Consider the following 23,873-nt stretch of genomic DNA (forward strand, 5'->3'; position numbering starts at 1 on the left):
GTCAGCGGGTTTGACTGCAGACACTCAATTTTACCGGCCTTGGTTGTTGAAACCGCTGACAGCCACGGGTTTGGAAAACAGATGCCGACAAAATTGAGCGTCCATTTTCCAACCCGCGGGTCGTGGGCAGATTTTTTTTTTTTTTTTTTAAGATTTTTTATTTTTGGGGCCTCAGACTTAATATTGCTATGATATTAAGTCGGAGGGTGTACAGAAAAGCAGTTTTTTCTGCTTTTCTGTACACTTTCCCGGTGCTCGCAAAATTTCTGAGAGTAAAATGTGTGGCTTGGCTGCACATTTTACTTTCTGTATTGCGCGGGACTAACTAATAGCGCCCTCAACATCAACGTGCTATTAGTAAAGGGTAATAGCGTGTGGAAAACACGCGTCCAACCCCCCGAAACTAATAGCGCCCTCAAAATGCATATGATTACTGTAATGTAAAACCCGCCTTATTTGCCAATAGAAATCTTCTGTTGGATTACAAAGCTACACAGGACGATGGTGGGTTAACCTGTATTTTACATTACAGTAATCATGTGAAAGATGTTATTGGAATTTTACAAAAACATCTGTCCATTTTGTCTTTACATGAGAAATTCAGTGATTTACCACGGTTTTCTTTTCCGAGGAATAAAAATATTCGAGATAAATTGGTTCGTGCTTGCTTTAGAGCTGAATTAAATGGACCCTGGGAACAACAAACAAAAGGAAACTATCCGTGTGGCTCATGTGAGATGTGTTCACTAGCGATAGCCGGCTCAGTATGGCAACATCCGAGTTCAAAATGGACTATTTTTTTTGAATGGGTCTACAAATTGCAATTCTAGCTCACAGGTCGATACAGCAAGGCCGCGTTAGAAAGAGTGCGGCAGTGCCGGGCGCACCCTCGTTCCCCGCACGCACAGTCCTGCTCACATACCGCTCGATACTCTATTTAAATTGCTTGCAAATGCAAGCCGCGTCTGCGAAGCGTTAGGCGAAGGGTTAGGCCCGCGCAACCCATTTTACTGTATAGGCGATTAATACAGCGCCTATACAGTATCCTGGGTGCGCTGGTACCTGTCATTTCAAATGTCATTTCAACTGACATTTGAAATGACAGGTACCAGGAAGTGGATGGTTCCCCCCCCTCCCGAAGCAAGGCGCAGGCGAAAATTAAAACAAAAGTGTAAAAAACAAAAGTGTAAAAAAAGTTAACTTACTGGTGGGAGCCGGCAGGCGCGCGTTCGAGGCGGGAGCGAGTTCATCGAGGCGGTAGCCGGCGGGCTGTCATCAAGGCGGGAGCCGGCGGGCGGGTGATTGTCAGCCCTCTCCCTTCCTCCCGAAGCAAGGCGCGAAAGCAGCCTTGCTCCGGGAGGAGGGGAGACAGGACTGGCAGTGTAAAGCGAAAAAAAAAAGTAGCAAGAGCGAGGGGAGAGAGGACGGGCAATCCTACGCTCAGGATGGCCAGTCCCTCTCCCCTCCTCCCGAGGCAAGGCGCGAAAAGCAGCCTTGCTCCGGGAGGAGGGGAGAGAGGACTGGCAGTGTGAAGCGACCAAGCGACTTACTTTTTTTTGCAGCCCTCCGGAGGAGACGGCCATCAGCAGAAACGGATCGCTGCTCCCGGCGAAGATGGATGCCTGCACGGGGGAAAGCGGCCCCTGTGCGTGCAATTGGCCGCTCAAGACGTGACGTCACGACGTTTGGCGTCACCGCATGTGACGTCACATCTTGAGCGGCCAATTGCACGCACAGGGGCCGCTTTCCCCCCGTGCAGGCGTCCATCTTCGCCGGGAGGCAGGGGAGGGGAGCCGCGATACGTTTCTGCAGATGGCCATCTCCTCCGGAGGGCTGCAAAAAAAAGTAAGTCGCTTGGTCGCTTCACACTGCCAGTCCTCTCTCCCCTCCTCCCGGAGCAAAGCTGCTTTTCACGCCTTGCCTCGGGAGGAGGGGTGAGGGACTGGCCATCCCGAGCGTAGGATTGCCCATCCTCTCTCCCCTGCAACTTTTTTTTTCGATTTTTTTTGCTTTTGTTGCTTCGGGAGGAGGGGAGAGGACTGGGGCTGCCTCGGAGACGAGCACCCATGGACGCGGCCAGGGCAGGAGAGCGGGGGCTGGGGGAAAGTTTGCCGCCTACCCTTACCCCTGCCTCTAACGCAGGGGTAGGGGTAGGCGGTAAGTTAGCAGGTTAAACGCGCGGCAAAACGGCAGGGTAAAAAAGGGATAGTCGGGGCGCGCGTTACTGTATGGGAGGGAATAGCTAATTCGATCGTTTGCATGCAATATACATGCCGCGTGCGGAAGGGGTTGCCCAGGGATTTTAGGACGCGGTAGGAGTAGGTTAAAGGGGATAGTGTATCGCAGGAAGGGCTAACGTGGCCGGAAAGTGAGTAGAACGCGAGTTAGGAGCGGGGTAAATGCGGCCGCACTTTACTGGATCGATCTGTCAGTGATTTATGTTTTACAGTGCCTTTGTGATTTAATAGAAACATAGAAATGACAGCAGAAGAAGACCAAACGGCCCATCCAGTCTGCCCAGCAAGCTATGCACATTTTTTTCTAATACTCATCTGTTACTCCTGGCTCTTAGTAACCCTTTGGTTCCATTTCCCTTCCACCCCCACCATTAACGCAGAGAGCAGTGCCGGAACCGCATCTATGTGAAATATTTAGCTTAATTAGTTAGGGATAGTAACTGCCGCAATAAGCAAGCTACACCCATGCTTATTTGTTTTCCCAGACTATGTAATTCAGTTCTTTTTGGTTGTTGTCTGTATATAGATCGTCTTTTCTTCATTCCCCCTGCCACTGAAGCAGAGAGTTATGCTGCACATGCATTGAAAGTGAAGCATCAGGCTTTCTCCCCTGCCGTTGAAGCAGAGAACAATGCTGGATGTGTGTGAAGCATCAGTCTTTCTCCCCTGCCGTTAAAGCAGAGAGCTATGCTGGATATGCGTAAAGTATCAGTTTATCTCCCCTGCCGTTGAAGCAGAGAGCTCTGCTGGATGTGTGTGAAGCATCAGTCTTTCTCCCCTGCCATTGAAGCAGAGAGCTATGCTGGATGTGTGTGAAGCATCAGTCTTTCTCCCCTGCCGTTAAAGCAGAGAGCTATGCTGGATATGCGTAAAGTATCAGTCTTTCTCCCTTGCCGTTGAAGCAGAGAGCTATGCTGGATATGCATTGAAAGTGAAGTATCAGGCTTATTTGGTTTGGGGTAGCAACCGCCTCAACAAGCAAGCTACTCCCTGCTTCTTTGTGAATGCAAATCTTTTTCCACATTTATTTATTTATTGGCTTTTATATACCGATGAACGTTGGGAACATCTCATCGGTTTACAGAGAACACAAATTTAGCAACAGGCTTTACAATTAACGCATGATTATATGAAGAACAGTTAAACCATTAGTATTTACATATAACAAGTTCGTTTTTACAAGTAACAACTAGGGGAGGAGGAAATGTGAGTTAAGGTTAGTTAAACTTGGAGGAGCAGGAAAATTCCGAGAATTGGGGGGGATCCCTACATTTAGAAGGGGTAAATATACATGTGTTTGAGAATATAATGTTCTTATATACAGTTGTAATGCCTTTATATACACTTAGAGGAATATAAAGGGAGGTGGAAAGGAAGAGGAAAGGAAGTGTAATGGCAATGGAGAGGATGGGGGGTGGGGTGGAAGAGGGAGGAGGCCATGGTGCTGTGGGGGCCATGAAGAAGGTGGGGGGAGGGGTGGGGGAGGAAGGCGGGATGGAGTTAGGGAGGGAGTGCGGGTGAGTTTAGGGAGGGAGTGCGGGTGAATGGGCGTAGGTTAGGTGTATGAGTGCTTGAAGAACCAGGTCTTGAGGTTTTTCCTGAACATTTTTGGGCAGGTTTCTAGGTGGAGGGAGGTGGGTAGTTTGTTCCAGAGGAGAGGGCCTGCTAGGGAGAGGGCTCTTTCATTTGTGGTGCGGAGCTTAGTGAGTTTGGGTGAGGGGGTATGTAGTGTGGCCAGGTATTGTTTTCTAGTGGGTCTGTTATTGTTGTGAAAGGAGAGATGTTCTTTGTACCAGTGCATGTTCTGGTTGTGAAGAGATTTGTGTATTAGGGTGAGGGCTTTGAAGGTGATTCTAGATGCTACGGGTAACCAATGTAGCTGTTTGAGTACCGGGGTTATGTGGTCATTTTTGTGGGTGTTGGTGAGTATCTGGGCAGCTGCATTTTGGAGGAGTTGTAACGGCTGTATGGTGCTTTTAGGCAGGCCTAGGAGCAAGGAGTTGCAGTAATCTATTTTAGATAATACGAGGGCTTGTAGTATGGTATGGAAGTCGCTGAGATGTAATAGAGGTTTGAGTCTTTTTAGGGTGTGCAATTTGAAGAAGCAGTCTTTGAGGGTATTATTGATGAATTTCTTGCAGTTGAGGTGGCTGTCAAGGTATACGCCGAGGCTTCGTACATGGGTAGGGAAGGTGATGTTGGTGGAGGGATCATTGTTATGTGTGAGTGAGGGGGTCAAAGGAGAAGTGTGGGAGATGTTGGGGGGTGATATGAGGATGAGTTCCGTTTTAGCAGCGTTGAGGGCAAGAAAGTTGTTGGATAGGAGGCTGCTGATTTCAGAGAGGGCGGATTTCCAAGTTTCAATGGCTTTGTGTATTGAGTCATTAACCGGAATAAGTATTTGCACATCATCAGCATATATGAAGTGCGGAAGGCCAAGTTTAGCTAGGAGATGGCAGAGGGGGAGGAGATATATATTGAAAAGTGTAGAGGAAAGAGATGATCCTTGAGGTACTCCTTGAGCGAGGGAGTGGGGTTTGGAGGTGGAGTTTCCAAGTTGTACGCTAAATTGTCTTTCAGCTAGGTATGAGTGGAACCATTGAAGCGCCGATCCTGAGATACCAATGCCGCTCAGGCGTTCTAATAGGATGTGATGTTTAATGGTGTCAAATGCAGCGGATATGTCAAGAAGAATGAGGATGTGGAGGAGACCTTTGTCAAGACCTTTCAAGATGTGGTCAGAGAGTGAAATGAGCAAGGTCTCAGTACTATGATGCTTTCGAAAGCCAAATTGTGAGGGGGATAGGATGTTGTTTTCATCCAGGTAGTCTGATAGCTGTTTGTTTATAGCTTTCTCAAGGACTTTTGTGATAAGTGGCAGGTTGGATATAGGTCAGAAATTGGAGAGATCGGAGGGGTCAAGGGAGGGCTTTTTCAGTATGGGTTTAACAATGGCATGTTTAAGGTTTTTGGGGATACTGCCAAGTTCAATGGACTTGGCTTTATGGATCCACAGTGTATATCCCATGCCCCTTTGAAGTCCTTCACAGTTCTGGTCTTCACCACTTCCTCCGGAAGGGCATTCCAAGCATCCACCACCTTCTCCGTGAAGAAATACTTCCTGACATTGGTTCTAAGTTTTCCTTCCTGGAGCTTCAAATCTTGACCCCTGGTTCTGCTGATTTTTTTCCCGACGGAAAAGGTTTGTCAATGTCTTTGGATCATTAAAACCTTTCAAGTATCTGAAAGTCTGTATCATATCACCTCTGCTCCTCCTTTCCTCCAGGGTATACATATTTAGATTCTTCAATCTCTCCTCATAAGTCATTCAATGAAGACCTTCTACTTTTTTGGTCGCCCTTCTCTGGACCGCCTCCATCTTATCTCTGTCTTTTTGGAGATATGGTGTCCAGAACTGAACACAGTACTGCAGGTGAGGCCTCACCAAGGACCTGTACAAGGGGATCACCACTTCCCTTTTCCTACTTGATATTCCTCTCTATGCAGCCCAGCATTCTTCTTGCTTTAGCTATCGCCTCGTCACATTGTTTTGCCGACTTCAGATCGTTAGAAATTATCACCCCAAGGTCTCTCTCCTGCTCCGTGCACATCAGCCTTTCTCCCCCCATCGAATACAGTTCATTCGGATTTCCACTCCCCATATGCATGACTCTGCACTTCTTGGCATTGAATCTCAGCTGCCATATCTTCGACCACTCTTCCAGCTTCCTTAAATCCCGTCTCATTCTCTCCACTCCTTCCGGCATGTCCACTCTGTTGCAGATCTTAGTGTCATCCGCAAAAAGACAAACCTTACCTTCTATCCCGTCCGCAATGTCGCTCACAAAGATATTGAACAGGACCGGTCCCAATACCGATCCTTGCGGTACCCAGCTTAACACCGCTCTCTCTTCGGAGAGAGTTCCATTTACCAACACACATTGTTTTCTGTCCTTCAACCAGTTTGCAATCCAGGCAATCTACGTGGGTCGCACAATAAGAAAGATGAGGACACGGTTGATATAACATAAAAGCTGTATTAAAACATCTAAAGTAATAGCTCTGATTGTGGCTCACTGTTTGGCTAGAAAACACCAGTTTAAGGAGTTGAAATGGACAATTCTGGAATCTGTTTGGCCCTCAGAATGGGGGGGGAGGGGTGATATTCAATCTATTTTGAATTGGGGAGAAAATGTTTGGATCTTTAAATTGGATTCTGTGAAACCTAATGGGCCAAATGAGGTGATCAATTGGTACTCTGATTTGAAGGTGGAGGATTAAATGAGGAAATTCTCTTGACCTGCCGATAAGATGATGGATTGAATGAGGGGCTGGTTTTCAACCCTTTCGGAAGCTGATGTCATTTCCGTTCAGGAAGATACAAAGAGTCGGATTTGACATAAGAACATGCCATACTGGGTCAGACCAAGGGTCCATCAAGCCCAGCATCCTGTTTCCAACAGTGACCAATCCAGGCCATAAGAACCTGGCAAGTACCCAAAAACTAAGTCTATTCCATGTTACCGTTGCTAATAATAGCAGTGGCTATTTTCTAAGTCAACTTAATTAATAGCAGGTAATGGACTTCTCCTCCAAGAGCTTATCCAATCCTTTTTTAAACACAGCTATACTAACTGCACTAACCACATCCTCTGGCAATGAATTCCAGAGTTTAATTGTGCGTTGAGTAAAAAAGAACTTTCTCCGATTAGTTTTAAATGTGCCACAAGCTAACTTCATGGAATGCCCCCTAGTCTATTATCCGAAAGCGTAAATAACCGATTCACATCTACCCATTCTAGACCTCTCATGAATTTAAACACCTCCATCATATTCCCCCTCAGCCGTCTCTTCTCCAAGCTGAAAAGTCCTAACCTCTTTAGTCTTTCCTCATAGGGGAGCTGTTCTAGTCCCCTTATCATTTTGGTTGCCCTTCTCTGTACCTTCTCCATCGCAATTATATCTTTTTTTGAGATGCGGCGACCAGAATTGTACACAGTATTCACCATGGAGCAATACAGAGGCATTATGACACTTTCCGTTTTATTCACCATTCCCTTTCTAATAATTCCCAACATTCTGTTTGCTTTTTTTTCTGCCGCAGCACACTGAACCGACGATTTCAATGTGTTATCCACTATGACACCTAGATCCCTTTCTTGGGTTTTAGCACTTAATATGGAACCCAACATTGTGTAACTATAGCATCGGTTATTTTTCCCTACATGCATAACCTTGCACTTATCCACATTAAATTTCATCTGCCATTTTGATGCCCAATTTTCCAGTCTCACAAGGTCTTCCTGCAATGTATCACAATCTGCTTGTGATTTAACTACTCTGAACAATTTTGTGTCATCTGCAAATTTCATTATCTCACTCGTCGTATTTCTTTCCAGATCATTTATAAATATATTGAAAAGTAAGGGTCCCAATACAGATCCCTGAGGCACTCCACTGCCCACTCCCTTCCACTGAGAAAATAGTCCATTTAATCCTACTCTCTGTTTCCTGTCTTTTAGCCAGTTTGTAATCCACGAAAGGACATCGCCACCTATCCCATGACTTTTTACTTTTCTTAGAGGCCTCTCATGAGGAACTTTGTCAAACGCTTTCTGAAAATCCAAGAATACTACATCTACCGGTTCATCTTTATCTACATGTTTATTAACTCCTTCAAAAACGTGAAGCAGATTTGTGAGTCAAGACTTGCCTTGGGTAAAGCCATGCTGACTTTTTTCCATTAAACCATGTCTTTCTATATGTTCTGTGATTTTGATCTTTAGAACACTTTCCATTATTTTTCCTGGCACTGAAGTCAGGCTAACCGGTCTACAGTTTCCCAGATCGCCCCTGGAGCCCTTTTTAAATATTGGGGTTACATTAGCTATCCTTCAGTCTTCAGGGACAATGGATGATTTTAATGATAAGTTACAAATTTTTACTAATAGGTCTGAAATTTCATTTTTTAGTTCCTACAGAACTCTGGGGTGTATACCATCTGGTCCTGGTGATTTACTACTCTTCAGTTTGTCAATCAGGTCTACCACATCTTCTAGGTTCACCGTGATTTGATTCAGTCCATCTGAATCATTACCCATGAAAACCTTCTCCATTACGGGTACCTCCCCAACAACCTCTTCAGTAAACACCAAAGAAAAGAAATCATTTAATCTTTCCGTGATGGCCTTATCTTCTCTAGGTGCCCCTTTAACCCCTCGATCATCTAACGGTCCAAATGACTCCCTCACAGGCTTTCTGCTTCGGATATATTTTAAAAAGTTTTTACTGTGAGTTTTTGCCTCTACGGCCAACTTAAATGGAAGTTAAAAGATTTAAGGTGTATCGTATGAAGTGTTTCTGTAGATGTTGCCTGTGAGTGATCTTGCGGATTAAAGATGAGAAGAGGTTCTACTACAAAAAAAGACCCCCTGAGGCAGATATCGAAACGTGAATCCATGTTGGGGCAGTGACAGCAATATAAAGATAAGTGTGGAGTTTGAATTTTACTCTCTCTGTGAGGACATTGTTTCTACAAAGACTGCTCCTGTGGGGATCTTTGAAAGATATGAAAATAACATAAAAAGAAGTTAGAGTTCCCGAGGTCTGGGTATAGATTTTTAATAGAAAGTAACAAAATAACAAAATAAAGTTGGACTTATGAGTAAAAGCAGTCTGTGACATACATACTGTATTCTTGGAGGTCCCACAAAAAGAATAAAAAGTGGAAAAATAATTTAGGTATAACCAAATAATTTTGATCCAGATATATCCCCCATAGAGTTATGATCTGGATCACAATTCTTCAGACTCTATTGACTAGAAACACTTGTTTGTGGGGGATTTTTTTGTTGGCAATTTTACATCCAATAAACTGCGCCCTTAGGAAAACAACCAGACTATTCACGGGACTTTACAATTATGCTCTAATTTTTTCAAACCATTTCTATTAACCAGAAGATACAGGGAAATATAAAACCCAATGCATGTTTTATGTGATCTTCATTCTTACATAGAAAAATGATGGCAGAAAAAGTATGGCCTATCTAGGCTACCCATCCACATCAAATTTATAGCATTATAATCACTACCATGCCCTTAGAAATCCTGTGTTTATCACATGTTTTCTTGAATTCAAATATTTGTCCTTGTCTCCACCACCTCCACAGGGAGGCTGTTAATTTTCAATGAAGATGTAGATATTTTTGTGTGGTGATGCTCCCATTTGGCATTTTCTTTTTACTCTATGTTGTTTTCTAAATCTGTTGGTTGACTTGAGACTCCTCATGTTGGATCAGTTTAAAAAAATCTTGAAAATATGTACAGAATTCAACACACTAATGTACATTAACATGAGGTTAATACAGAACTTAAGTACCACCACTAGGTCACAGCAAAGGTCCATCAAGCCCAGCATCCTTCCTCAAACTGTAGCCATTCCGGATTTCTAGGAAGTACACGGCAGATCACACGTCTTGTTGCTCATTCCAAGGGATAAAGTGGTGACTTTCTACTAGTCCACCTAACTAATAACTGTTGATGGACTTTTCTTCCAGGAACTCATCCAAACCCTCTTTAAACTTAGCTATGTTAGATGCCTTGACCACATTCTCTGACAACACATTACATAGCTCAATTGTGCATCAAGTGAAAAAATACTTTCTCTGCTTTGTCTTATCTGCTACCCATGAGTTTTAGGAATGTCCCATAGTTCTTGCACTATCTGAAAGAGTAAATAACCATTCCTATTTATCTGTTGCATCCCACTCATGATATAATATAGCTATCACATCCTCTCTTACTGTTCTGCAAGCTAAAGAACCCTACTCTGTTTAGCCTTGCTTCATAAGGGAGCCATTCCATTCCCTTTATTATTGTGTTGTCCTCTGTTCTTTTCTTAGTTCCGCTCTTTCTTGCGATGTGGCAATCAGAACTGAACACAATACTCAAAGTACAGTCACACCACAGATTGGTATGGAGATATTATGACATTCTCTGCTTTGTTCTCTATTCCTTAATGAATAATCCTTAACATTTTATTTGCTTTTTTGTTTGTTTTTTTTTAAACTGCCACCACACACTGAGCCGATTTATTTTATGCAGATATTTGGATACTGTCTGCTTCATATTAATGTTTAATCTAGATTAAAATTCAGTGTGCTAATGTATTGGCTTGCTAACCAACCCTTATCATAGAGCTCAGGATACAGAGATTTAGGAAATAGGGTAACCTAATGACTTGATGTACATTTTTATCTAAGTTGTTTGAAGTCCCATCCAACTGCATCCTGGTTGTTTTACATTGCTTTTCTTCCTGAAATGTAGTACCATAAGTAACATAATAACGGTACTTAGAAATCACGGCAAAAATATTCTGGCATACATAGAACCAGATGGTTAATCTAACAAAGAATTACCCTAACGATAGCTCTAAATAGAAAATTTACAAATTAATCTTTCACAGAAATTTGTTTTGATACTATTAGCAATTGGTTTCTTAGGGTAGTGTGTAGTGAGCAGTTCATTCTGTGCCAGGGAATGATAAAAGAAACTGAACAGTGAGCAACTACGGAATTCAGGAGCTGAAATTCCACTTCTCAGGTGCTGCTGATCTGTGCTTTAACACAGGGTGTTTGTTTTGTTTTTTCTAAATGCTTGCTCTAATTGCCAAAAATCACTTCTTTTTTCATTTAGACTGGAACTGGACTTAATAAAGAAACAGTGCTGTGGAAGAAACTAAAATAAGATGCATACCAACATACATATGTAGAGGAGCATTGAAACATAACTCTTACCCGAGTCCGTGTCATGTTGAACTGAATCGTCCTTATTACCACCAGTATCAGGAGACTCCCCAATGAAATCTCCGTCAAAACACGTTCTGCGTACCAAGTGATATTTTTCAATATCTACAAAGAATAAACATGTAAAAATGTATTTTATTACTGAATAAAAATTATTAGAGTGAAGAAAATTTGTTCACATTCAATATCTTCAGCAGGTGAATAATGCAGATTTGGGCTTTGATATACTGCCAATTTCTTTGCAATGGTGTCAAAACTGAAAACTCCGAGGCCAGCCCCATAGATTGATGGTTTGTATTCTGTACTTCCAGTAAGGACAAACTGGGCTTTATTCCTGGCTTGGGTTCCTGATTATTTGACTAGTTGCCGAGCAATGAGAGCGTTCCCAATTAGGCCTTCTAGTCCTTGCGTGGCACTGTTACGGTGACACCTCAAGGCGCATCAGTGAGCACTGGCAGTAGCTTTAGAAAGAACTAAACACATACAAAAATATCAGAGAAGCACATTTCCCAAAATTAACAGAGAAAATCAGTCTTCCTACAAAAGAATGAGCAGAAAAACTCTGTATAATACTGGGAGAAACTGCAGCTATGGTAGCAAAATATGTTGTATCCTACCACCAGGCCAAAATCAAAATCTGACTACGTCAACATGGAGCAGCATCGGAAACTGGGAATTGGCTTCATTGTCCTTTACATGCCCTGTAAATTTACTTTACTGTTTGTCTCACTGTTATGTAATTCTTTTTTTCTTGCATTTTAACCACCTTGAGTGCAATTGACTCATGGAAATGCCTCTGAAAAAACAGTGCTTTGCCTGCAGAAATGGCTTGCTGTAAAATTGCCTGAATGATATATAGGTAAATGTATTCATGTACAGCCTCTACATGTGCAAGTTTATCTATAGTGAGCAGAGGCATTTCCGGGGAGTGGAGCTGGGGAGGGGCTAGTATTGTCATACTCACTTGCATTTCCAGAAGTATCACATTCATTTTCTCTGAAAAGTTCTGCACACACGTTAACTGGTATAAATGTGTCTGGATGATTCTGGAGGAGCTATTTTCAAAGGGAAAATATACACCTACTTTCCCTTTGAAAAATGATGTAACTTACATATGCATTTGATTGCAAATATATGGAGGCTGTTACAAAGTTACCCCCTTCATTACTTTGGCAACACATTTACAAATTGTCATGCCACTATAGTTTCCTGGATCTAAATCTATATTCTGCTCTCTCAGGCACAGGTGATCTCTCAAAGTTGGAGATGGTAGCGAGGAGGCAGAAGCGCTGGCATAATTGTTTTAAAAGCAGACGAAAACGGGGCAAGCCAAGGCACTCTCTTCTAAAGTGAGTTATTGGCACTCACAAGGAAGCGTTCAGAGTAGGAACATATTAAAAGGGATCCTAAGCCAGTCCCATAAACACACTCAGCTGACAGAGCAAACCAATGTATGAAGCTGGAGGTTTCTGAAGGCATGCTGCTGATCCTGCTGTGGTTACAAATAGGATAGAACGCCAATGTAAAACATAGGAGAAAAATACTAAAAAGACATGAAAGAACAAGACACTAGGTTATACTGTGGTTTACAATGTGGAAAGTAAACCAGCTTAGCATAAGGACACTTTCACTGCTATACACCACTACATTTGAAAACTTCACATTCTGTTAAGACTTGCCATACTGGGTCAGACCAAAGGTCCATCAAGTCCAATATCCTGTTTCCAACAGAGGCCAATCCAGGTCACAAGTTCCTGGAAGGATCCCAAAAGGTAGATAGATTCCAAGCTGCTTTATTCTAGGGATAAGCAGTGGATTTCTGCAACTCTACTATAATAATGGTTTATGGGCTTTTTCTCCTCCTATCTCTCCCTCAGCTGTCTTTTCTCTAAGATGAAGAGTGCTAACTTCTTTAGCCTTTCCTCATAGGGGAATTGTTCCATTCCCTTTACCATTTTGCACTGTGTAACTATATTTTGGGTTACTCTATTTTTGCTTTACTTAATCTGACATAACAGATATTTCCCACCAATATTTGGATTTGAGAACTACCAATACAATTCAACTCATTTTGCTTAATACATGTCAGAAAGAAAAACAACTTAAACAATGTTATTTTCATCCCTTTACATGTCCTTCCAATCTTGATGTGTACACTGCCTGAGAAACAAAGCCCAAAGCACACAGAACAGAAGCAAAACAATCACTCTTTAAAAGTCTAGAAGTGCTCAGGCATAAAATAAAAAAATTGTAAAAGCCTCTGGAAGAATTTTGGTGTTTTATATTATATATACAGTTGTGCTCATAAGTTTACACACCCCTGGCTGAATTTGTTAGATGTGTAGCTTTTTAAGAAAGCATGAGTGATCAGAAAAAACATGTCTTATTTTTAATGTGCTTCAAATTAAACTATTATGTATCCAAAATAGTACAATCATTAAACAAACCATAACAATAAAGGAAATAATAAAATGGTTTGTTCAAAAGTTAAACAGCAAATAAGGTGGAGAAGAGTAGTATACATGCTGGTGACAAACCACGTGTCAATAGTATTTATTTATTTATTTATTTATTTATTTATTTAAATTTTTTATATACCGGCATTCGCGATGGGAGTCGCATCATGTCGGTTTACAATTAACAGGGTGTGACAAGAGGAGAAAAACTTAGAACATTAACATGTGATATAAGAAGAAATAGCAGTTACAATAAAACAGGGACATAAAGTAACTTGGAAAGTAAGGAAAGCGATAGAAAATTAACAATGTGATAAAAAGAGTAACAAGGTAATATACCGTATATAATAAATTTATATAATATAATATAGTATATAATATATAACATACCGTATATATAATATACCGTATATAATATATAATATAGTATAGTATAATATAGTATAGTATAATATAGTATATGCAGAGATAATCAAATCAAAAGTTCACTAATACTGTTGTCAAGCATTTCCAACTTTCATGCAATAGTGCAATAGATTTCGGTCCCCTGACACAGACCGTGTTTCGCACTTGGGCTGTGACGGGTTGGACAGAAACCCAAAATTAAACTGCCAACAGATAAAAAGGGAGGGTATCAACAAACAAGGATCCATAATAAAACAAACAAAAATAACAGGAATGGCTAAATAAAGCAAATTGTAACAAAATATGTATAAGAATATATGAAACAATAAAAACTAAAAACTGAACAGGGGCAAGAAGCATAACTTGACATATCAGAGCATACATTACTCCTATTAAGGCTTACAAGGACCACCTAACCATCACAGACACCTACTAAAATTGAAAGAAGCTCCGAGATCTTTCCTACATGTCTTCTAGGATTATCCTGTGATAAAATCTTTTTAAAATCGGGTGGTTGTTTTTTTTAAGTCAAGTTGTTGGTAATAAAGTATCCTGTAGTATTAATCTTATCCTCTTTGATGATGCTTTATCACAAATACAGCTTTATGCTAAGAAAGAAAAACGTTTAAGAGGAAAACCCTTTTATTAAGCAAGAAATCAATTTTATTGGTTTGGAAAGGTTCATCTTTTGATGCTTTAGGAAAAGATGACTAGTTGTCCTCTGTCTCATGAATGTATTACATTTCTACGCGTATGGAAAAATATATTTAGGGGATAAGCAGTGCATTTCTGCAACTCCACCTTAATAGTAGTTTATGGACTTTTCCTCCTCCTATCTCTCCCTCAGCCATCTTTTCTCCAAGCTGAAGAGTGCTAACCTCTTTAACCTTTCCTCATAGGGGAATTGCTCCATCCCCTTTACCATTTTGATTGCCCTTCTCTGTATCTTTTCTAATTCTGCTATATCTTTTTTGAGATGTGGTGATCAGAATTGCACACAATACTGAAGATGAGATCGCACCATGGAGTGATAGAGGCATTATGATATTCTGTTTTATTCTCCATTCCTTTCCTTATCTGCAATTAAATTAATGTTAATGCTTAGCATTCTATTTGTTTTCTTGACTGTTTGCTATACACTGTGCAGAAGATTTCAATGTGTTAATGACACCTAGATCCTTTTCCTGAATGTTGTCTCCTAATATGTAAACTTGCATTGTGCTAGAAGCTAGATAATTGAATATCTGAGCTCTTTAGTTTATGTTGAGTCTTTGGTGGTTGATGTACAAGCCATTTATGAGGAAGGGGGTGGGAAAGGGGATATAGAATGGTTAGAAGTGTAACATTTTAGTGGTGGAGGCCTAAGGATCAAATGCCCTCTATAAAATTCTGATCAAATGTTGATCAGAGACGTGGGGGGAATGGAGGGATAGAACCATAAAAGACAGAAAAATATTTTCATGTTTCTGGGAATGTTCAACTTTGGAAACTGTATTGTAATTTACTGAATTTGTTTTGTTTTATAATCTGTTATTGTTTAATAAAGATGTTGAAAGATAAAATGCTACACATCTCCACAAATTCTGCTAGGGGTATGTAATCTTATGAGTACAACGATATTTGTTAAGCAAGTGATAGGTGATTCTTTTGTTTATTGGATTAACATCTGTGAGAAGCTTTGGAGAGTTCTAATGGCATATGCAGACCTAAATGACTTTGTACTATTTAAACCCACTATAACTGTGCTGATTCTTCACTGACTTGTTGGGGAGGGAATAAATCTCAAAAGCCAAGTTAACATGGTCATTAGTACTTTATTTTCAATAACCATGCTGTAAAGGCTAATAAATAAGGGACAGATTTTAAAAGGCTTGTGCGCGTAAATCCCGGAGTATATGTGCTTGGCTAGGTCTTGTACGTGCCACGTGAATTTTCAAAGGGACCCAGCCACCCGCATAAACCCTGGAATGCGCACAAGTGCCAGGCTTCTTCAAAGAGGCAGGCCGGGACAGCGGCCATTAACGCTGTCCCGGGGAAGTGCGCGCCAGCAGCTGGCTGGCACGCGTATATTACTTCTGCTCCCAAGGAGCGGCAAGTAATAAAAAAAACCCAAAAAAACTCAGGCCAGGTAGGTTAGCTTTAGGGGAGGGGAGGAGAGGGGAAGGGGAAGGAAGGTAAAGCAGGCGGGTTAGGGAAGTTCCCTTCCAGTCCGTTCCTTAATTGGAGGGAAATGGGGAAGGCCCGATTGCATCACTGCACAGACTTTGCATAAATTCACCACCCCCTTGCAAGCGCGGCCAATAGAATCGGTGCGTCCATGTTATAAAATCTTCCCCTAAAGATTTGGATAAAGAATAGAGCCCTTTGAGTCAAGAGGTCTGGAAAAAATGAAAGATGTACTAATGGAGTTACCGCCAATCTTTGAAGCCATGGAAACCATACTTGTCAAGGCCAAAAAGAGGATATGAGGATCATTTCCCCCTTGTCTCTGCGTAACATGAGTAAGGTCCTTAAAATGAGAGGAATTGGTGGAAATGAATACATGACATCTTTTGTTCCATTGAATCAGAAATGCTTCTCATGCTAAAGGCTCGACTGATGGCCTTTTTGAACAATAAAGTGGAAGTTTGTGATTTTGGGACACTGCAAATAGATCTATAAGAGGAGTTCTCCATGTGTAAATAAGTCTTTTTAGAATGTTTTCCTCAGTAGTGTCTCTCCTTTGTGCCATGTCTATCGGCATCAATGCCTTGCCTTTTTATCTCCGTGGCATTATGCTCAGCACCATAGGTGTCTGCACTAAGTGATCAGCTCAGTGAGCTTTTGTTGACGGCACCAATGAAGTCTGCACTGTAGTTTTGGCGCAATGCTTTTTTGTCAATGACACTCATGAACTATGTATTGTTGTTTAGCATGTTATTTCTTTGCCAATGGCTTTGAACTAAGTTTCTTAGTTTCTGCAGAGCATCCATGTCATCTCTTTTTGGAACCATCTCTTGAAGAGGAACTTGAACTCATGTCTCTTGGACTCAAACTTTAGACAAAGATCCTTCCTTTTCTGAAGATGAGAACTATTTTAGCTTCATACTGCAGTACTTTATGGCTCTTGGGGACACCTTCCCACAGAGGCCGCAGTTTGCTGAATCATGATGTGGCAAAAATAGTTAAAAGTCCTGGCTATCAATCGTGTGGTGGCTTTTTTTGGCAAAATTTGAAAGGACTCTTACCCAGTCATGGGGATTTTCTTAACGTTTGAGCCAGATGGAAAAAAAATTTAAACAAAAATTAATAGAATTTTTTTTTTGTGGGGGGGGGGGAGAAAAAAGGGTGAATACAAAAGTACAAAACATAACTGTTAAACTTGAAACTTTGCAAAAGATACACAGTGGCCGGATCTTAATAGGTACGCGTGGGCGTAGATTTGTGCAAGCAACCCGGCACGCACTAATCTACGCCAGATTTTATAACATGCGCGCGCAGCTGCGCATATGTTATAAAAGCTGGGGTCGGCGCATGCAAGGGGGTGCACACTTGTGCACCTTGCGTGCGCCGAGTCCTAGGGGAGCCCCGATGGCTTTCCCCGTTCCCTCTGAGGCCGCGTACGTTGCGCGCACCAGCCAAGTGCCGGAGCGCAATCCTCCGGCCTAGCGGGCCTTCGGAGGCCTCTGGCCATGCCCCCACCCTGCCCACGCCCCACCCTTTTTTCAAGCCCCGGGACATACGCGCCTCCCGGGGCTTGTGCGCATCACCGAGCCTACACAAAATAAGCTCGGCACGCGCAGGAGGGGTTTAAAAGGGTAACGCGCGTAACCCTTTTAAAATCCTCCCCAGTGAGAGCAACTGTAGAGAGAGCACCAAAATTCTCAGCAGAGCAGCAACTGGCTTGGTGACTGTAGCTCAGAAACTCTCTAAGAGCTAAGAGAGCCCCTTTCCCCCCCAATTTGGCATTATCACCCATTTATGTGGCTATTTATTATGCATGTCCACAGAAAAATACATATATGTATAAATTGCCTAAAAGACAATTGCCATAGAGTCCAGAAACAGTGCTAGTGATCACTAGTGAAGTCCTTGAATTGCAGATCTTAACTTAGCATACTGCATTACAATTTGATTATTCCATTATTCATACATATTCAGACCTACTGATGTCTCATCAATAAGCAACATTTACAGAATAGTTTCACAAATTCTTTTTCATTCAACGCACAATTAAGCTCTGGAATTTATTGTCAGAGGATGTGGTTAAGGAAGTTAGTGTAGCTGAGTTTAAAAAAAGTTTGGATAGGTTCTTGAAGGAGAAGACCATAAACTGCTATTAATCAATAGGGAATAGCCACTGCTTATTGCCGGCATTAGTAGCATGGGATTTATTTAATGTCTGGATACTTGCCAAGTACCTGTGACTTGGATTGGCCACAAGCTACTGGGATTGCTGGACCCTTGGTCTGACTCAGTATGGCATATCTTATGTTCTTTCTGAACATTCAGCAAAGTGGTGGCATCCCTGGACTTTATACTAAATCAACAAATCGAAGTTGTCTTATTTGAATAAAAGATAACAGTGTGGCTAAGTAACCAAGAAAATAAAATGTAGAGAAGGGTCCTAAAACAGAATAGTGGAGCAACACTGACAAACCAAGCATCAATGGAAGCATAACAAACTTACTTGGGAAGCTGTAACTAAAACCAAAAATACCAGAACCCAGACAACAAAGAAGTGTTTGGTGATCAATAGTACTGAAAGCAGATAGATCAAGAGGAATCAAAATAGTTAACACTGTACACTCCTTTTAGCCCTAGCCATTAAAATGCCACTGTAAATCTTAAAGGCTGTTTCAGTTGAATGTACATTTTAAATCCACATTGAAATGGATCCAAAAGGACATTATGGCTAAGACTAGACATACAATTGAAAAGCAACAAGAAGTGCTCTAGTAGTCTGCCTCCAATAGAAAGCAGTTCAGCAAGTGTCAGTTTGAGTGAGTGTTTTGAAGTTGGAATAAAAGTGCTGTTTTTTTTCTTATTAATGGGATACTGTAGCACAGGGGTCAACAGCCCCCAGCATGCATGAGAGGCTGGCTGAGTGGGCTTGCAAAATCGTATTTTTCATCTTACAGATAACCTGGATAGTTCTGAATAGTGTAAAACACAGTCTGCTCTTATTTCCCACTGCACTTGTTCATTATAAGTGCAGGAAGGAGTAAAAGGAAAGTACTTGGGTAATATGGAAGAAAACCAAGAATGAGAGGGGGAATAGGGAAGAGAAGACAGGCAAAGCGAAGGGGAAAGAGACAAGGATGGTAGAGAAAGAGACTGAAGAGAGACAAGAGGGGAAGAGCGATACTCAAAAATGTAGCCAAACACTTCACCTTCCAGAAATGTCTTTGATGCTGCTCACATGAAATTCCCCAAGATGCCACTCACTTGCCAACATATCTACACTAAAAGAGCACTTGAAAGCATTCAGGTATCCCACAGAAAATCATTTCTGGCAATGAAAAAAATAAATCTTGTAAGCACTAATATAGCAAAGCAATGAACTAGCTAAAAATGTGTAAAGGAAATGCAAATGTAAGGTAATATCCACTTTATATAAAACAAGAGTAATATCTTTCTTGCAACCTTAAAAACAGACACAAATATTAAACTCAAACTGAACAATCTTGTGTTTCTGGGAGAATGAGAAATTACTACTTACTTGATAATTTCCTTTTCTTTAATGAGAGGTTAATCCACACCAGCGGTTTATGCACCTCTACCAGCAGATGGAGACGGAACAAAGCTGACATCACTGTATATATAAAGCCAGCCAGTATTCTCTGCAAAGCCAACTATGGACAACTAAAGAATAAATGATCATAACCATTTAGAAACCCATTAAAACAATCAGCTAATAGAAAAAAACCCCACTGAGGTCAGACAAGGAGTGTAATATTACTAATCTAGGGACGGGATCTGACACTTTCCAGTAATCCCTGGAAACACAGCCACTCAGGAGGACAATAGCACCACCATCTGGCAGCCAAAGGGCAGGAAAGTGGATTAACCTGCCCTCATTAAAAAAAGGAATTTATCAAGTAATTAGTAATTTCTCATTTCTTGGCAGTCAGACAGGTTAATCCACACCAGTAGGATGTAACAAAACTACTTCTGAACAGGGAGGGAGGCTGCCCATGGGCAATCGACACTGCACAGGCAAAGGCTGTGTCCTTCCGGGCTTGTACATCCGGGCAATAATGCTTGGAAATTGTGTAAGCAAAATATGTCACAGCTCGGCAAATCTTGAAGGGAGACAACCATCTAAATCTTCGCCCATGACACTGCCTGAGCCCTAGTAGAGTGAGTGCTAGCCTGACTAGGAAATGGTTGCTCAGCATCTACATATGCAGCCGTAATAACCTTCTTAATCCAGTGGGCTATCATAGCCCGTGACGCAGGTTCTCCCTATTTACCCCCACTGTGGCGTATAAACAGCCGGTCTGTCTTCCTGAGAGTTTTAGAAACCTCCAATACCTCAAGATATGCCGCTTGACACCCAAGGTCCATAACAGGTGATTTTCATCCACCTCTCTCTCCCTGCCCAGAGTCGGCAGGGATTGATTCTAGTGAAAATCTGAGACCACCTTTGGCCAAAAGGATGGAACAGTTTGCATCTGGACCACTCCCAGAGACACTCGTAGAGACTGTTCCTGGCAAGACAGAGCCTGCAGTTTGGAAACTCTATGTGCAGAACATTGCCCTCTAGTAAGTAACATCAGGAAGAGGCTACACAGTGGCCAAAAGGTGGGACCCTCCAGAATTCCAGAACCAGATTAAGATTCCACAAGGATACCGGCAACCGCAAGGGGGAACAAACATGCCTCATTCCTTTCAAGGCCATGTCACAACCAGATGAGCCGACAAGGGTTCACTATTCATGTGATCTCCAAAACAGGCCAGAGTCACCACCTGTACTTTTAAGGAATTAAGGGCCAAATCCTAACCCAACCCATTCTGCAAAAATCCAAACTGAGTGGGATTTTAACCAAATAAGGATGAACCCCTCATTCCTCACAACAAGCCAAAAATATTCGCCAGATGTGAACATAGGCTAAGGAAGTGAAGTACGATGGAAAACACTGCAGTGAATTACCCACGCTTCCATAACTGAGCCTTCTCCAAGGCCACAATGCAAGACAAAAATCAAGTTGGATCTTCGAAAAGAATAGGCCCCTGCCATAGCAGATCCCTATGGACTGGTAATTGGAAAGGATATTCCTCCAAAAGCCTTCGCAAATCTTCATACTACAGCCTCCTAGGCTAATCTGGCACTATCAGAAGTACCAACCCCATGTGTGTCTTGAATCTCCGAATCATTCTGCCCAACATGGGCCACGAGGAAAAGGCATATAGAAGCTTGTCTTCTGCACGAAGGCATCAATGCCCGAAAGCTTCAGATCTCTCCTGGGACCGAAGCAGCGAGGAACCTTCGCATTGTGTGATGTCATCAGCAAGCCTAGAAACGTGAGGTCTTAGTGACCCACTATGAGCTAGAATGCTTCGCTATACCATTCCCTTTCTCCTAATTCCAGATACTGTCTGCTAAAAAAAAGTCAGCTTTTACGTTGTCTTTTCCTGCAATGTGCAAGGCTGAGATTTCCTGAAGATGTACTTCTGCCCATTCCATGAGTTGGGCTATTTCCTGTGACACTTGATGGCTTTTGTTTCCTCCCTGTCGATCAATATAAGCCACTGTCATCACAATGGCTGACATTATTCAGACTGCTTGATCTTGCAAGTGATCGATGATTCGCAAGCATGGCAACCAAATGGCATGGGCTTCCAAACGACTGATGCTTCAGAAGTACTCCTCTGTACTCCTTTCCACACTTACAACTCCTGACAGTAAGCCTCTCAACCCTGGAGGCTCTCTTCTCTTACATTGCTGAGCTCACCAAGTCTCCCATTCCCACCCCGACAGACTCTTGACACACAATCTAAATGCGATAAACTTGCCCTCCACTTCAATGAAAAAATCTCAAAACTCATACAACGCTTTCCGTCCTCAAATCTACCTCCCACACCACTCACCACTACCTCACAGACTCCCTTTAACTCCTTCTAATTGACCTCCTCATTAGAAACAGAAACTATACTAAAAAAAAATGAAACCAGCCCGACACCCCTCAGACACTATACCCACCAAAGCCCTACTATCTATCTCCAGCATCATAGCAAAACCTATTGCTGATATAATCAACTCTTCACTCTCTTTGGGCATTATTCCCGATGCCCTCAAGCAAGCCACTGTCAAACCCCTTCTTAAGAAGCCCAACCTCGACCCTTATGACCTCTCTAACTTCCGACCCATATCTAACCTCCCTTTCCTATCCAAAGTTCTTGAAAAAATAGTCAACATTCAACTTTCTGACCACCTTGAAAAACATAACATCCTCTTCCCTTCCCAATTCATTTTCTGAAAACTATACAACACTGAAACCCTCCTTCTGTCCCTCTCTGACACCATTTTAAGAGGCTTTGACAAAGGTCAATCATACTTACTGGCACTTCTTGACATCTCCGCAGCCTTTGACACGGTAAGCCATAACATACTCCTAACACGTCACTGTAAAATTGGTATTACTGGCACCCCCTTACTATGGTTCAAATCGTACCTCACCAATAGACTCTACAAAATTAAAATTGATGACCATGAATCCAAACCCATCCACCTCCTCAGAGGCGTTCCCCAAGGATCCTCACTGTCCTCCACCCTTTTCAATATATATTTACTTCCCCTTTGCCAACTCCTTTCTGACCTTGACCTCACCCACTTCATTTATGCAGATGACATTCAAATTCTCATCCCCATAACCGACTCCCTAACCTCCACCCTTAAAAAATGGAAAACGCACTTTCATCCATAAACAGCCTCCTCACCTCCCTAAACCTAGTCCTCAATTCCTCCAAAACTGAACTACTCAATCTCTCCTCTGCATCACTCCACCAATACCCCCCCAAACTTCTCCTTCTCACTCCAAGCACAAGACCTAGGCGTCAAAATAGATAATCACCTCAACCTACAAAAATTCATTGGCTCGACTATGAAAGACTGCTACTTTAAACTCAACACTTTAAAAAAAACTCAGACCTCTCCTCCACCCTTGTGACTTCCGTACAGTTCTTTAAGCCACTATTCTCTCCAAAATTGACTATTGTAATTCTCTCCTTCTTGGTCTACCCAAAGCCACGATTAAACCACTTCAATTGCTTCAGAATGCTGCCGCCAGAATACTTACAAATTCTCGCAAATTCAACCACATAACCCCCATACTCAAAGATCTTCATTGGCTCCCCATTTACCACCGCATAACATACAAAACACTCACTATCATACACAAAACCCTCCATAACATGAACATGCACTGGTTGAAAGACTCGGTACATTTCCACACATCCAATAGACCCATCAGATCATCATATAAAGGTACTCTACACACTTCCTCCTTCCTCTCCGAAACATTTACACCTCAACTCCACTAAAGAGCGTGCCATATCCATTACTGGCCCTCATGCCTGGAACGCCATGCCAGCCGAACTCAGACTTGAGCAGTGTGCGCAGAAATTCAAAATAAAACTCAAAACATGGCTATTTAAGCAAGCCTACCCTTAACCTTGATATATATTAATCCTCCCTTTGATTGCCTCCCATGAATTCATCTTGCTCTCCTCACAATTCCTCATATTTTCTCTCCCTTCCTCAGCCATCCTCCCCTATTCCTGGAAACATCATTTGTGTATAATATTGTCTGTGCCATTTTGCTGCCACTTGCCACCTAATGTCTGGAAACATGACATGTATATAAGTTTTCTATTGTTACATGCCTCTGGTACATCCTACTGTATCAGTCTCTCATATTACCGCTCGTTTGATTTTCCCCCTCTTCTACATGCTTTTTTCTCTCGCAACTCCCAGTTCCTTGCTCCCC

At 42.0% G+C, this 23,873-nt stretch overlaps 1 protein-coding gene across 4 annotated transcripts in view; it reads right to left on the reverse strand.

Moving 5' to 3' along the window:
* Nucleotides 1-23,873, reverse strand: part of DYM (dymeclin) — a 1,075,019-nt gene that overhangs the window by 477,416 nt on the left and 573,730 nt on the right. For all 4 annotated transcript variants that reach the window (XM_029580368.1, XM_029580383.1, XM_029580376.1 and 1 more), the window contains exon 12: nt 11,033-11,146. In XM_029580368.1, coding sequence (XP_029436228.1) covers nt 11,033-11,146 — 114 coding nt within the window. The remainder of the gene's footprint in view (nt 1-11,032; nt 11,147-23,873) is intronic.

This window comes from Rhinatrema bivittatum, chromosome 1, assembly GCF_901001135.1.
Source record: "Rhinatrema bivittatum chromosome 1, aRhiBiv1.1, whole genome shotgun sequence".
Classification (NCBI taxonomy): Eukaryota; Metazoa; Chordata; class Amphibia; order Gymnophiona; family Rhinatrematidae; genus Rhinatrema; species Rhinatrema bivittatum.